Raw genomic sequence first — 13003 nt, 5'->3', positions numbered from 1 at the left:
TCTTCAACATTAAGTATTTATTTAAAGGGTATGACTTAAACAAATGTTGAAACATATTTTAAGTTTACCATAATAAAAGTTCTCTGTGTTAAATAGTGGATAAATAATTTTTCAAAATAATGAAGCAAAATTAATTTATAAAAAATTTTTACCCAGCTAACTTTTTTTGCGTCTGTGAATTAGGTAAAGAGCATCATTACTCAACATTTAGAGGAGGAACACCTCAGTAAAGTGAGCTACAGGAGCAGGGTTTGAGCACCTGAATGTTTAAAACGGCTTAAGTAAAAGAACCAAATAAAAGGGAGTGAGTTATAAAAATTTATAGTTGAAAAGAAATGTAAAACTTTTTCAAGCATTCCCACACATTTTATCACGAAAGGTTTTTTTTTTAAAGTCTCCATATACACATAAAATATTCACACACATTATGGAAATTCCTTACTTTTTCAGTCTGAAGTATGCTGATGCTCTGTTTGTTGGTAACACAGGATTATATGGGTCAGCACCCATGCCTTTGGTGTAGCATTCAATCGCTTCATCATATTTTCCTTGTTTGAAGTATTTATTACCCTGAAAAAGCATACAAGTCAGATATATACTGGCACAGAATTCCAGAGCCATTTTCTTTCATTATTATCCATCTCTTCCTATCTCATTAGCCATGTGATCAAGGCTCACAAGAAAGGCAAGGGAATTAAGCAAAGTGGTCTTTTTACAAGCGCTAAAATTCACTACATAGTCATAGTTTGGTCACAATCCAAGAGCCCTGGCAGAAAAATGAGTAAAATACCTAGCATTATATACTTTTTGTTGACAATAAGAACCCACAGAAATGTAACAAAAGAAAGGCATAAAGATAAATTTTAATCTGAAAGAGTGCCACCTCTTTGAAAAGCAATATAGCCAGTTTTACAATAATGAGGCATTCCTCAGGGAGATGCTGAACGTTCCAAAAAGCAACCAAAGATGGTCTGTGATATGGAGGAGTGGGATATAATGTCCGTGTCAAGAATCACGCGCTGATTTGATTAGTACTTCAGTCTACTACTTAAAGCCCTGGAATAACTCTCTGTATGCTCCAAGCACTTTACATATAATAATTCATTTAATAACACAACCACCCACTGAGGTTTAGTAATAATATTAATCTTATTTTACAGCTGAGAAAACTGAGTACACACAGGCAATTTAAAGAACTTGACACAGGATGTGAACCTAGATAATCTGGTTTTAGAGCACATACTCCTAACCACTACGCTATACTGCCTCCCGATAGCGATAGAGCCAATAACAGCTTAAAGTTTGAACACCCCCTAAATTATGCTGTAGAAATCTTGGGATGGACATGATTTTCTACATATCCTGCTTACTTGAAGGAACGAACGGCTAACCTAAAGAGTACCTTTTCTTTTAGAGCAAGAGCCTTTTGTGAATCTACATGAATCCCATCTTCTTCTGACTCCGATTCTTGAGACAAAGAATCATGGGTACTCTCTTCTTTGTCAAGCTCATCAAGGATACTGTCCTGAAATCAAAAGTAGGGAAACAGTGTTCATAATTACATGACCATTAAAAACAGAAGATAAACTCCGCCCCCCCCAAAAGAACATTCAACAAAACATTAAGTTGTTACAATCTAAGGACCTAAAGGCCTACAAAAGCAACTCAAGTAACCTCTCATTCTTAAGACTAAACCCAGACAAAAGGGTATTCTTGCTTAGAAAACCAAGATCCAAACCACTTAGAGAATCTGACTTTGAATTCATAAAGTGAGCTAAGTCAATAGAGTCTAAAAATCACCCCTAAATCACAAACTATTAGCAGTGAAGTATTATTCCTTTACATAAGAGAAGTTTGCAAATAACCCCAAATCTATATAATTGCATCCAACAGCAGAGAAAGGTTTTATCTAAAAACCTTTTTTTTCTCTTATTTTTAAAAGAAAAACTGCTTGTAGAGCACAATTAACTCCTGATTCTCACAGCAACCTATGAGGTAGACATAATTACCCATGTGTTTCACTTGAAGGAAATGACAAATAGAAGTTAGTTAACTCACTCAGGGTCACTCAGCTAGTAAGTGGCCAAATGAGGATCTGAACCCAGGCAGTCTGCCTCCTCCAGAGGGTTCTCAATGACTATAGTATACTGTTTCTCAGTGTATTCCAAAATATAGCTGACTCTACCAAAGAAAATACATAACATGCTAGTCCAGCAGTTCCCAATCTCTTCTGACTCACACATTCCTTTCACGGTAATGAATCATTTCATGGACCCCATCAGTATTTTTTTAATCACTTTTTTTAGCACATATAATAAAAGAATGATTTTTAGTAAGAGATTTTTCTTTTTTTTCCCACACCACTTGGCTCACGGGATCTCAGTTCCCCAGCCAGGGACTGAACCCAGGCCACGGCAGTGAAAGCCCAGAATCGTAATCACTAGGCCACCAGGGAACTCCCTAGTAAGAGATTTTAAACCAGTAACCATAAAAGAGTTCATTAAAACTCATGTAAACGGGCTTCCCTGGTGGCGCAGTGGTTAAGACCCTGCCTGCCAATGCAGAGGACACGGGTTCAAGCCCTGGTCTGGAAAGATCCCACGTGCTGCAGAGCGACTAAGCCCGTGAGCCACAACTACTGGGCCTGCGCTCTAGAGCCCATGCTCGGCACAACAGAAGCCACCGCAATGAGAAGCCCGCACACGCAACAAAGAGTAGCACACCCTCTTGATGCAACTAGAGAAAGCCCACATGCAACAACGAAGACCCAATGCAGCCAAAAATAAGTAAAATAAAATTTAAAAATTTATTAAAAAGAAAACTCATGTAAACAAAAACTTATTATATAAACAAAATCCTTTCTGTATTTAACAATATACTATTTTAAATAATTTATGTAGGAAAAAGTTGTTGATAAATTAAAAAACAAAATAAGACCTATACTTAGTTTCATTGAATGAACATTCAAAGATGGACTGAAATTTAGCTATGTGTATCAGCATGAAGATTCTAGAAATTCCATCAGCCTACCAAGATTAAAGCCAAGACTGTCCAACCCTGTTACACAGACATGTGTAGAAAACTAACAGCAGCAGAACACCAAAGCCGCTGCTCAGATCTGAACTAGAATGGAACAATCATGACTGCACTGGCCACACAAACCAGGAGTTCAATCAATATCTGTTGAATGAATAAATGACTGTAGAAAGCAACTCTCTAAGAAATCATCTGACATGATGCCTTTTAGGAAAGGGCATTATAAGAAGATTCCAATTTATGAAAAGGAAAAGGCTACATAGAAGGGGGTAAAGTTACAAAAAATTAAAGCAGACTAAATAATACTTAGCAGAGAATAAATCATGTTCAGAAAGTATCACTTCCAACAGTAATAAATTCAAGACCCAAAATCATACTTCTCTTGCATCGAGACATTACTAAAGCAGATGACATACTATTTAAATAATAATGTGTGCTCTCTCTGGACTCAATTAGCCTTGGTTTCATTAAGAAAAATAAAACCAGGGCAGAAGACCTAAATAGACATTTCTCCAAAGAAGACATACAGATGGACAATAGGCACATGAAAAGATGCTCAACATCACTAATTATCAGAGAAATGCAAATCAAAACTACAATGAGGTATCACTTCACACCAGTCAGAGCAGCCATCATCAAAAAGTCTACAAATAATAAATGCTGGAGAGGGCGTGGAGAAAAAGGAACCCTCCCACTCTGCTGGTGGGAATGTAAATTGGTTCAGCCACTATGGAGAACAGTATAGAGGTTCCTTACAAAACTAAAAATAGAGCTACCATATGATCCAGCAATCCCACTCCTGGGCATGTAACTGGAAAAGACAAAAACTCTAATTTGAAAAGATACATGCAGCCCAATGCTCCTAGCAGCACTATTTACAATAGCCAAGATATGGAAGCAACCTAAATGTCCATCGACAGAGGAAGGGATAAAGAAAATGTGGTACATATATACAATGGAATATTACTCAGCCACAAAAAAGAATAAAATAATGCCATTTGCAGCAACATGGATGGATATGGAGATTATCATACTAAGTGAAGTAAGTCAGACAGAGAGAGACAAATATCATATGATATTGCTTATATGCAGAATCTAAAAAATAAAAAAAAAGATACAAATGAATTTATTTATAAAACAGAAACAGAGTCACAGACTTAGAGAACAAACTTACGGTTACTGGGGGGAAGGGTCGGGGGGCAGGGATAGATTGGGAGTTTGGGATTGACATATACACACTACTGTATTTAAAATAGATAACCAACAAGGACCTACTGTACAGCACAGAGAACTCTGCTCAATATTCTGTAATAACCTAAACGGGAAAAGAGTTTGAAAAAGAATAGATACATGTATATGTATAACTGAATCACTTTGCTGTACACCTGAAACTAACACAACATTGTTAATCGACTATGCTCCAATATAAAATAAAAATTAAAAAAAAGAAAAAAGTGATACAAACGAACTCACTTACAAAACAGAAACAGACTCTCAGACATAGAAAACAGTTTATGGTTACCAAAGGGGGAAGTGGGGGAGGGATAAATTAGGAGTTTGGGTTTAACAGATATACACTACTATATATAAAACATAAACAATAAGGACCGACTATATAGCACAGGGAACTATATTCAATATCTTGTAATAACCTGTAATGGAAAAGAATCTGAATAAGTACAGATAAGTGTGTGTGTATATATACATATAAAACTGAATCACTTTGCTGTACACCTGAAACTAAACTGTAAATCAACTATACTTCAATTTAAAAATTAATTAAAATAAATGTTTTATAAAAAGAGAAATAAAACTAATTTGAAAAACCATTTGGCAGTATCTTCTAATGCTAAATGCATATACAAACTATGACCAAGCAAATACCATCCCAGGTGCTATATCCATCAAAAGACATGTACAAGAATGTTCATAGCAGGTTTATTCATAACGGCCCCAAGCTGAAAACAACTCAGTGTATATCAATAGGAGAATGGATACACAAATTGTGATATATCCACACAATAGAATTCTGATCAGCAATGAAAAAGAACAAACTACTGCTACTGACACTACAGATCAATCTCAGACAATAATAGCAAAAGAAGCCAAACAGAGAACCGTGCATACTGTACGATGCAACTGTAAGAAATTCCAAAACTGGCAAAACCTATCTACAATATTAGAGATCACAACAGTGGCCACCTCTGGGAGGTAATCAACGGAAAAGGGAGGTTTCTGGGATACGAGAAATGTTCTATATCTTGATCTGCATGGTAGTTTCTCAGTTTTGTACATGAGTGAAAATTCAGGAAGTTGTACATTTAAGATTTTGGGACTTTACTGTATGAATGTTATACCTCAATAAAAATGTTAAGCAAAACAGTGCAAAGAAAATAATACACACAAAAATCAGAATAGTAGTTACCTCTGAAGGTAGAGAGGAGAAAAGAAGATGGGACAGGGAAGGAGCACACTGGCAGCTTCAATGGGATTGAAAAAATTCTCTTTATGTTAGGTGGTGGGTTTATGTATTCATTTTATTATCATGCTTTAGAACACGTATCTCTACAAACTATTTTGTATGAATCAAATATTACATAATGAACACTTTTAAAAAAGACTAAAAGCGAGTGTGTATTCCAAATCAACCTAACAAAATCAACCCTTAGGGTGGGTCAGAGTCTGGAATAAGGCTGGCCAACAGGTTCCCGTTCACAGGTTGGCCTGACAGTGGCTGCCTGGAATACTGCGTAGAGGGTTATGTGGCAGAGTAATTAATTCTCCAGCTACACTGTGTCTCATGTGTGGGAGATGGGAGGCATGCACCACACCAGCCTAGAAGGGCCCTTCCTGAAATCAAGATAGCCCTAATTCTATTGTCACGCAGCCCTAGCCCTAAGACTAAACCCAAAGGCTTCTTTTCTCATATTATTACTATCTTAGAATTCTGGCTGTTTAAGGGTTAGAGATGATGAAGAGGAAGGAGGTAGGCGCAACTATAGGTGGAGAGGTCTTTGTGGTGATGCAATATTTCCGTACCTTAATTGCAATGGTGGTTACCCAAATCTACAGGTCATAAAATGGCAAAGAACTATACATACATTGCACCGATATCAATTTCCTGGTTTTGATACTGTACTATAAATAAGATGTAACCATTAGGGGAGATTGGGTGAAGAGTACACTGGATCTCTTATGTACTATTTGTGCAAAAGGAGAAAAAAAGAAAAAATAGGAAAAAAGAAAAGAATCCAGCTGTTTTAGCCACTATTCACTGAAAGAGGACTGTAAGAGAAAAAATAATCTAGTTAACGGAACAGCTAGGTATTTAAGTTTTTATTCCACACAAAATAGTCTATAAGAGAAAGACACAGGTCCTAAGAACTCTACATTATTTTTCATTTAATCCATGACGCTTAACTAACTCCAAGAAAATTTTACTCAAATACTAAGAAGAATATAACCAGATTAACTTACCACATCAAGTTTTGCCCATGCCTCATAATCATAAGATTTTATCCTGTTTTTTATGTTTTCATCTTTGGTTTTTTTAGATGACTCTTTAACTTTGCCTTTCTTCTTTTTCCTAAGATTCCCATTTCGAATAGGAGGTAAATTCTAGGAAGGGAAAACAACACAACGTTTTAAGACTGCTCTTTTCTTTTCTGTATAACTAGCGATGTTTAAAATTCTCACTAAAGTATATTTTCAAGTAAAAGTAATTTTTACTTTAATTTTCAAGTGGTTAGAAATAACAACTCACTCATTTATAATGATAACTTATGCCTGAAAAGTTTAATTCATCCTTTGACAAATATTGAACATTGTTCAGTCATAAGAAAAGTATTGACATTACCTAGAAATTTTAATTATACACTTTGCATTTTAGGATTTGCAATCCTAAATTCAAAAACTGCCTGATCTTCAGCCTTGGTACAATGATTTAGCAGCAGTACAATGGCACACTGAACTGGCTCCACGTCATTACAAACAGTATGAAAACGCTATCTGTATTTGAATGCACTGTCTTAAGAAAACCATTTGGTTGAGCCTAGGTACTACCTAAGTTTTTACAGCAATACTGTATGTTAATATAGAAAGAAAAGAAAACCATTTGGTTGAGCCTAGGTACTACCTAAGTTTTTACGGCAATACTGTATGTTAATATATCACTAAATATATAATTATATATGATATACAGAATTATATACAAACCCACATATTTTATGATTCTGTTCATTTACCTTAAAATTATCACATGGTCTTCCTTTCAGGAACTATTCACTAAGCCTTAAAATGTCTTAATATAGTTAATACAATTATTACAAAGACTCTAAAAAGCAGAATTTTTCAAAATGTTGGCAGAAAGCAAATCACTTCAATCAGTATTTCCACAAAACATTTTAAAGGTGGTGCTTTACTTTAAGATAGTTTTGCTGGATGCTAAAGTAGGAATTTAGTTAAGCAACTTACCTCTTCAGGAACACCACTCTGTCTTCTAAGTTCCATATCCTTTTGTTTAATATCTTTTTCCCAGTTTTCTAAATCCCTCATAAAGTCTTGTAACTCTTCTGCATTTTGTTTCACTTGTAGTTGTAATTCAATTGCTTTACTTGCTGAAGTCATTGTGGCCTGCACAGTTTCTATCAACCAACCTCTGATAAGAATTAAATAGAATTATTTGGTTTATTTCTTTTGAAACCCAGCTATTTAATGATTTTTTACCTCTTCATAAATGGCCAAGATACATATAAGGAAAGGAACCTAAAGTGATGCAGAAGAAAGAAAATATCAGTATATTATGCTTAAAATGAGTCAATCAATGTTTCCTGAATAAACAAATGCAAAATAAACAGATAGGTTGGGCATCCATGCAATGTGCATGAAAGGCAACAGGGAGGAAATCACTGAAAATTAGCAAGCAGCCTATGGGAGCAGATTGGCTGCTCATCTCTAGAGTTTATAAGTTTAGCCTAATTACCTCCTTTACTCTTTTTTTTTTTTCAACATTTATTGAACTTTGGCTATGTGAAAGGCCCTGTATCAAGATTTAGGGATGCAAAAATAAGACAAGGTCCCTTCTCTAGTGGAGGAGAAAAGAAAATAATCGAAGTACTGAGTAACGAAATATTATGCTAGGCAGGGTTTCTCAACCTTGGGACTACTGACATTTTGGGCCAGATAATTCTTTGTTGTGGGTTGGCTGTCCTGTGCATTGTAGGATGGTTGGCAGCATCCCCGGCCTCTACTAACTAGTTGCCAGTATTACTCCCTTCCCTCTGGACTGTAACAACCAAAAATGTCTCCGGACATTTTCAAATATCCCCTGGTTGAGAACCACTGTGCTAGCGGTACATGCAGATGCTATGGGGCTGACCACAAAGGACAGGTATAAATCAGACAGTAGGGTGGCAGGTTCAAGGAAAGAGTCCCCAGAGGTGCTGAAATTTAGCCATGTTTCAAAAGGGGTCAGCCAAGTGATTAATGTGGAGGAGTGGGCCAGGAGAATGAGGGACTGGGAGGGAGAATAACGGAAGAGAAGGCAAATATGGGACAGATCAGGAAATGCCAGGCCATGAGATCTGACCTACAGTCTGAAAGCTATGGGAAACATTAAGGTGGTAAAATAAAAGGGACATGATGACTCATTAGATTGAGGAGTTGGTGAGCAGAGAAGGACTCAAAGTCTTAGATTTCTGGTTTGGGAGCCTGGTAAGATTAGTGGTACCACTTTGAGTCAGGAATCACAATTTTAAAAGGAAAAGAGGTTTCAGGATTGCAGAACATGTGTAAAGACAGATGTTTTTCAGTTTGGGATAAGGTAACCGAGTTCTTACGGGACATCAGGACATAGCCAGTATGTACTTACAGAGGGCTAGAAATATAAATTTGGGTGTCACTAGCATAAAGGTAGAAACTACAATCATGAGATCTGGATATGTTTAATTACTGTGACAATGGGGGGGGGCGCTGGGGGAAGCCTGAAGAACACATATCTAGGGAACAAACCAAGGAAGAAATGCCAACACAGTAAAAATCAGGCAGTGGCATCTAGAGAGCTGGGAGGAAAACCTGGAGTACTGTCACAGAAGAGAAGTTTTAGTTCAAAAAGACGGAAAGTTAGCAGTGTCAAAGGCCACAGAAGTCACATGGAGGAAATAAAGTGCATTATATTTAGTCATATAAAGGTTATTTAGTTTTAATGGGATTTTTTTTAAGGACAGAAATGAAATGAGCTGAGTAAATGAGATTATATGGGGATTAGCATAATCTTGCCTTTCATAACCTAAAATTGCCCACGAGTATGGGGGGGAATTGAGGAACAAGGTAAAAGAAAATATAGGAAAGGGGATGCGTGATGCGGCAAGGTCCCCAAAAAGGTGGGAGGGAATTCAAAGCTTAAGTGTGTATCGGGTAGACAGGGGGGTGAGGGTTGGTTAGGATGGGAGAGACAGAAGAGATTAGAAAAGGGATTCGTTTAGGAGGAGGAACAGATGTTTGCAACCGCATATAGGTCTTCTGACCCCCCAGCTTTGCGTCAGAAAGTAAACTAAACTTAAGCTTCTTTCAGGCAGTGCCCATGTTTGATCACATACGTATATCTCATTAAAAAACAAAGCTAGTACAATGTTTTGCCGAAGGACTCAAAAATGTGAATAAGGGCTTCCTTGGTGGCGCAGTGGTTGAGGGTCCACCCGCCGATGCAGGGGACGCGGGTTCGTGCCCCGGTCCGGGAAGATCCCACATGCCGCGGAGCGGCTGGTCCCGTGAGCCATGGCCGCTGGGCCTGCGCGTCCGGAGCCTGTGCTCCGCAACGGGAGAGGCCACAATAGTGAGAGGCCCGCGTATTGCAAAAAAAAAAAAAAAAAAATGTGAATAAAATCGCAGCAAGCCACTGAGATACGTGGGGGGGGGGGGGGGGGGGGGAGGGCGGGGAAAGAAACCTCTTCCATTTCACCTATCACCTCTGCTCCCACGGAACCTACGTCCAGGCAGGCAACCAGTAACTTCCAGCGCCTGGGGTATCACTTTCATACCCAATATCCGGGCGAGCATTGCACACCCACGCCAGAAGGGGGCAGGCCCCACCGAGGTCCCCTGGGGAGGGTGGATCTGCGGTCCTGACCACCGCAAATCGCTCAATAATCCGGGCAGCCGGGGTGGAGAGACCGACAGCAAGGCTGTCCGTCCAGGCCCGGGCTGCTCGGGGCGAGCCCCTCCCGGAACGAGCTCCCTGGTGCGCCTCTACCCTAGACACCAACGCGCCGCCCCAACGCCGGGCCCTGCCGCCCGCCCTTGCCCTCTCGGCCTCACCCGGGACCCACGGCTGCACCCCTCCTCCCGCAGGGCGACCCCAAAAGCCTCCTCGCTGCTGCAGCCGGTGATAACCGCAAAGCCGGCTCACCTTAACGTGCTGTTACCGTCCCCACTGCCGCCCCGCAGTGACTCACGCCGGGCCCCGCCTTCCTGGGCTTTCCCACAAGTCCCTGCGTGCTCTCGCCCCGCCCCCTGGAGCCGTGTCGGAGCTTGCGCAGAAGGTCAGATACACTGTTCCCTCTTCGGGGTAGAACCAGCTTAGAGCGTTGACAGGTGTGTTAAAGCAAAATCTGCTGCTTTGCCTGCTTCCGATATGACCAAACTTCGCACTAGGTAATCCAAAAACTGCAGGATCATCCTGACTTGTTCTGATTCCCCAAATAATAACGCCTTGAATAATTCCTTGGATTCCCCTCAGTTTTTTTTTTTTTTTTTTTTTTTTGCGGTACGCAGGCCTCTCACTGCTGCGGCCTCTCCCGTTGCGGAGCGCAGGCGCAGCTCAGCGGCCATGGCTCACGGGCCCAGCCGCTCCGCGGCATGGGGGATCTTCCCAGACCGGGGCACGAACCCGTGTCCCCTGCATCGGCAGGCGGACTCTCAACCACTGCGCCACCAGGGAAGCCCTCCCCTTAGTTTTAATATTTGCCTTGCTGTGTGTAATGGTATTTAACAACCTTTGTATGATAATCATGTGAGAAAGTTACTGTTTGTCTACCATAAACAGGCTATGTAAACTAGTAACTAGCAATTTTTGTAGTAGTTTTTTTTTTCTTTAAGTTCTTGTATTCGGCAAACCAGTTTCTCAGTCTGCCTACCTTGCACCTTTGCAAGTAAACTCTTTCCTTTTCTAAATGTATCTATCTCTGAGTCTTTCTTGGATGCGTGTCGGTATTAAGGTCTGTCTTTAGATTTCCCTGGCCACAAAGAAAAAAGAATATGAAGCTTTTAATATTTTGTGCTTCTGCTTCCTGTATGAGTGAACTTTCTCTCATTTTTCATAGCAACTCTAAAACTGTAAAACAAAAGTAATTTTAAAAGCCCACAAAAACAAACAGAAACAAACAAACCTTTCCATTTGAAATAGCTCTATGATCTTAAACATTAGACCAAAAATTCAGATTAGTGGCTCTCAAGCTTGGCTGAACTTTGGAATCACCTTGGGAGTGTGGGGAAAAGAAATACTGATTTCTAGGACCTCTCCCCAGAGATTGTGATTTAATTAGCACAGCCTGGGCATCCTGATTTTTTTAAAAGCACAAGATATAGCCATGCAGTTGAGGCTGGGACCCACTAATCCAGGTAAGGATCAGTGAAAAACCACCCTGGGGACCTTCCTTACAAAGTCATCAGCACATCTTTCCCACTGTATAATTATTTGGCATCTTTGTATTTTAAACTCACAGTAGTCAAATCATTAACTGTCACCAAAATATTTACTAAGGGAATGATTCTTTTGTTTTTTGTGTTGGCGGACAGAAAACTGACTTTTAAGGGTTTTTTTGTGTGTGTTTTAAAATTAATCTAATAATAAATAATTTTAAAACAGATATTGATTTATAGATGTTCTTAACAAAAGCAACTCTGTTGGGGTTTTTATGGGGTTTTTTTGTTTGTTTGTTTGTTTTTTACCACACCGCAGGGCCTGCTGGATCTTAGTTCCCCGACTGGGGGTGGAACCTGTGCCCCCTGCAGTGGAAGTGCAGAGTCTTAACCACTGGACCACCAGGGAAGTCCCAAAGCAACTCTATCTTTAAAAATTAATTCTGGCAGAGTCAACTGAGATGAGAGAGAAGGGGGCCAGCTGGCTGTTCTAGTAAAACCTCATAGACCCTCTCACATCTTTCTCTCTCTCTCTCTCTCTCTCTCTCTCTCTCTTTTCACATAATAATCAGTTGTTGCTTGGTGAGTACAAAATCAAAGTGAGAGGAGTTAGTCAGATGGTCTTGATGGCCACCATCACCTAACTGAGGCTCCCACTGTCCTACAAAAAACTATGCCTGTAATGTCAGCCTTCCCTCTGCAAAGGAGGTTGAGGGTTTTTTATTATTGGCAGTCATGTGCTCATCTAAAAACAAGAATTCAGTAAATAAGGAAGGAGAGGAAGGGAGCAGATACTGAGGGGCAACCAGTAACCTCTATCAAGGCCTTAATTGTTTGTCAAAAGAATAGTGAATGAATGGGTTGATACTGCTAGAAATCCAGGCTCACTATAACCTGAGGAAGAAGGTTGAATTCTGCAATGCTGATTCTTCCACTTACTGAAAATGTAATCTGAATGTAATCTGTACACTGAGGCTTAATGTAAATTAAAATTAAAATGGAGAAGATAAAAATACCTACTGGAGTAAGAAAACGTATGTAGATGGCCTACTTAGCACAGCTTGGGACATTGTAGGAGCTCAACAAATGTTATTTCCTGTCTCTCCCTCCTGTAAAGCTAAGGTCCAGACCCGGGGATTTAATAACTCTCTCCTACATCTCTCCCTGTCTCCCACTTGACTATCTGGAAGACCTCTGAAGACGTCTCTAAGAAGCACAAGTACTGGGCACCAGGAGATAAAGGTTGAGGTTGATAGCAGGGAAGGTAAACTGCCTCTCCTAATGCAAAATGAAATCTGTATAATAAGGAAGACAAGTAAAAATTGTAATA

At 39.5% G+C, this 13003-nt stretch overlaps 1 protein-coding gene across 2 annotated transcripts in view; it reads right to left on the bottom strand.

Annotated features, from left to right (window-relative positions):
* The window catches only part of RPAP3 (RNA polymerase II associated protein 3), a 39465-nt gene extending 31779 nt beyond the window's left edge, over positions 1-7686 (bottom strand). Inside the window, exons 1-4 of one of the 2 annotated variants that reach the window (XM_065887325.1) lie at positions 7510-7686; positions 6514-6654; positions 1403-1525; positions 443-570 (exon numbers count right to left, since the gene is read on the bottom strand). In XM_065887325.1, the coding sequence (XP_065743397.1) occupies positions 443-570; positions 1403-1525; positions 6514-6654; positions 7510-7662 (545 nt within the window). In that variant the 5' untranslated portion in view covers positions 7663-7686. The remainder of the gene's footprint in view (positions 1-442; positions 571-1402; positions 1526-6513; positions 6655-7509) is intronic. The other variant, XM_065887326.1, reaches the window with a different exon arrangement.
* Positions 7687-13003: the final 5317 nt, after the last annotated feature.

This window comes from Phocoena phocoena, chromosome 11 (assembly GCF_963924675.1).
Source record: "Phocoena phocoena chromosome 11, mPhoPho1.1, whole genome shotgun sequence".
Classification (NCBI taxonomy): Eukaryota; Metazoa; Chordata; class Mammalia; order Artiodactyla; family Phocoenidae; genus Phocoena; species Phocoena phocoena.
This window is presented reverse-complemented; position numbering and strand designations above follow the sequence as displayed.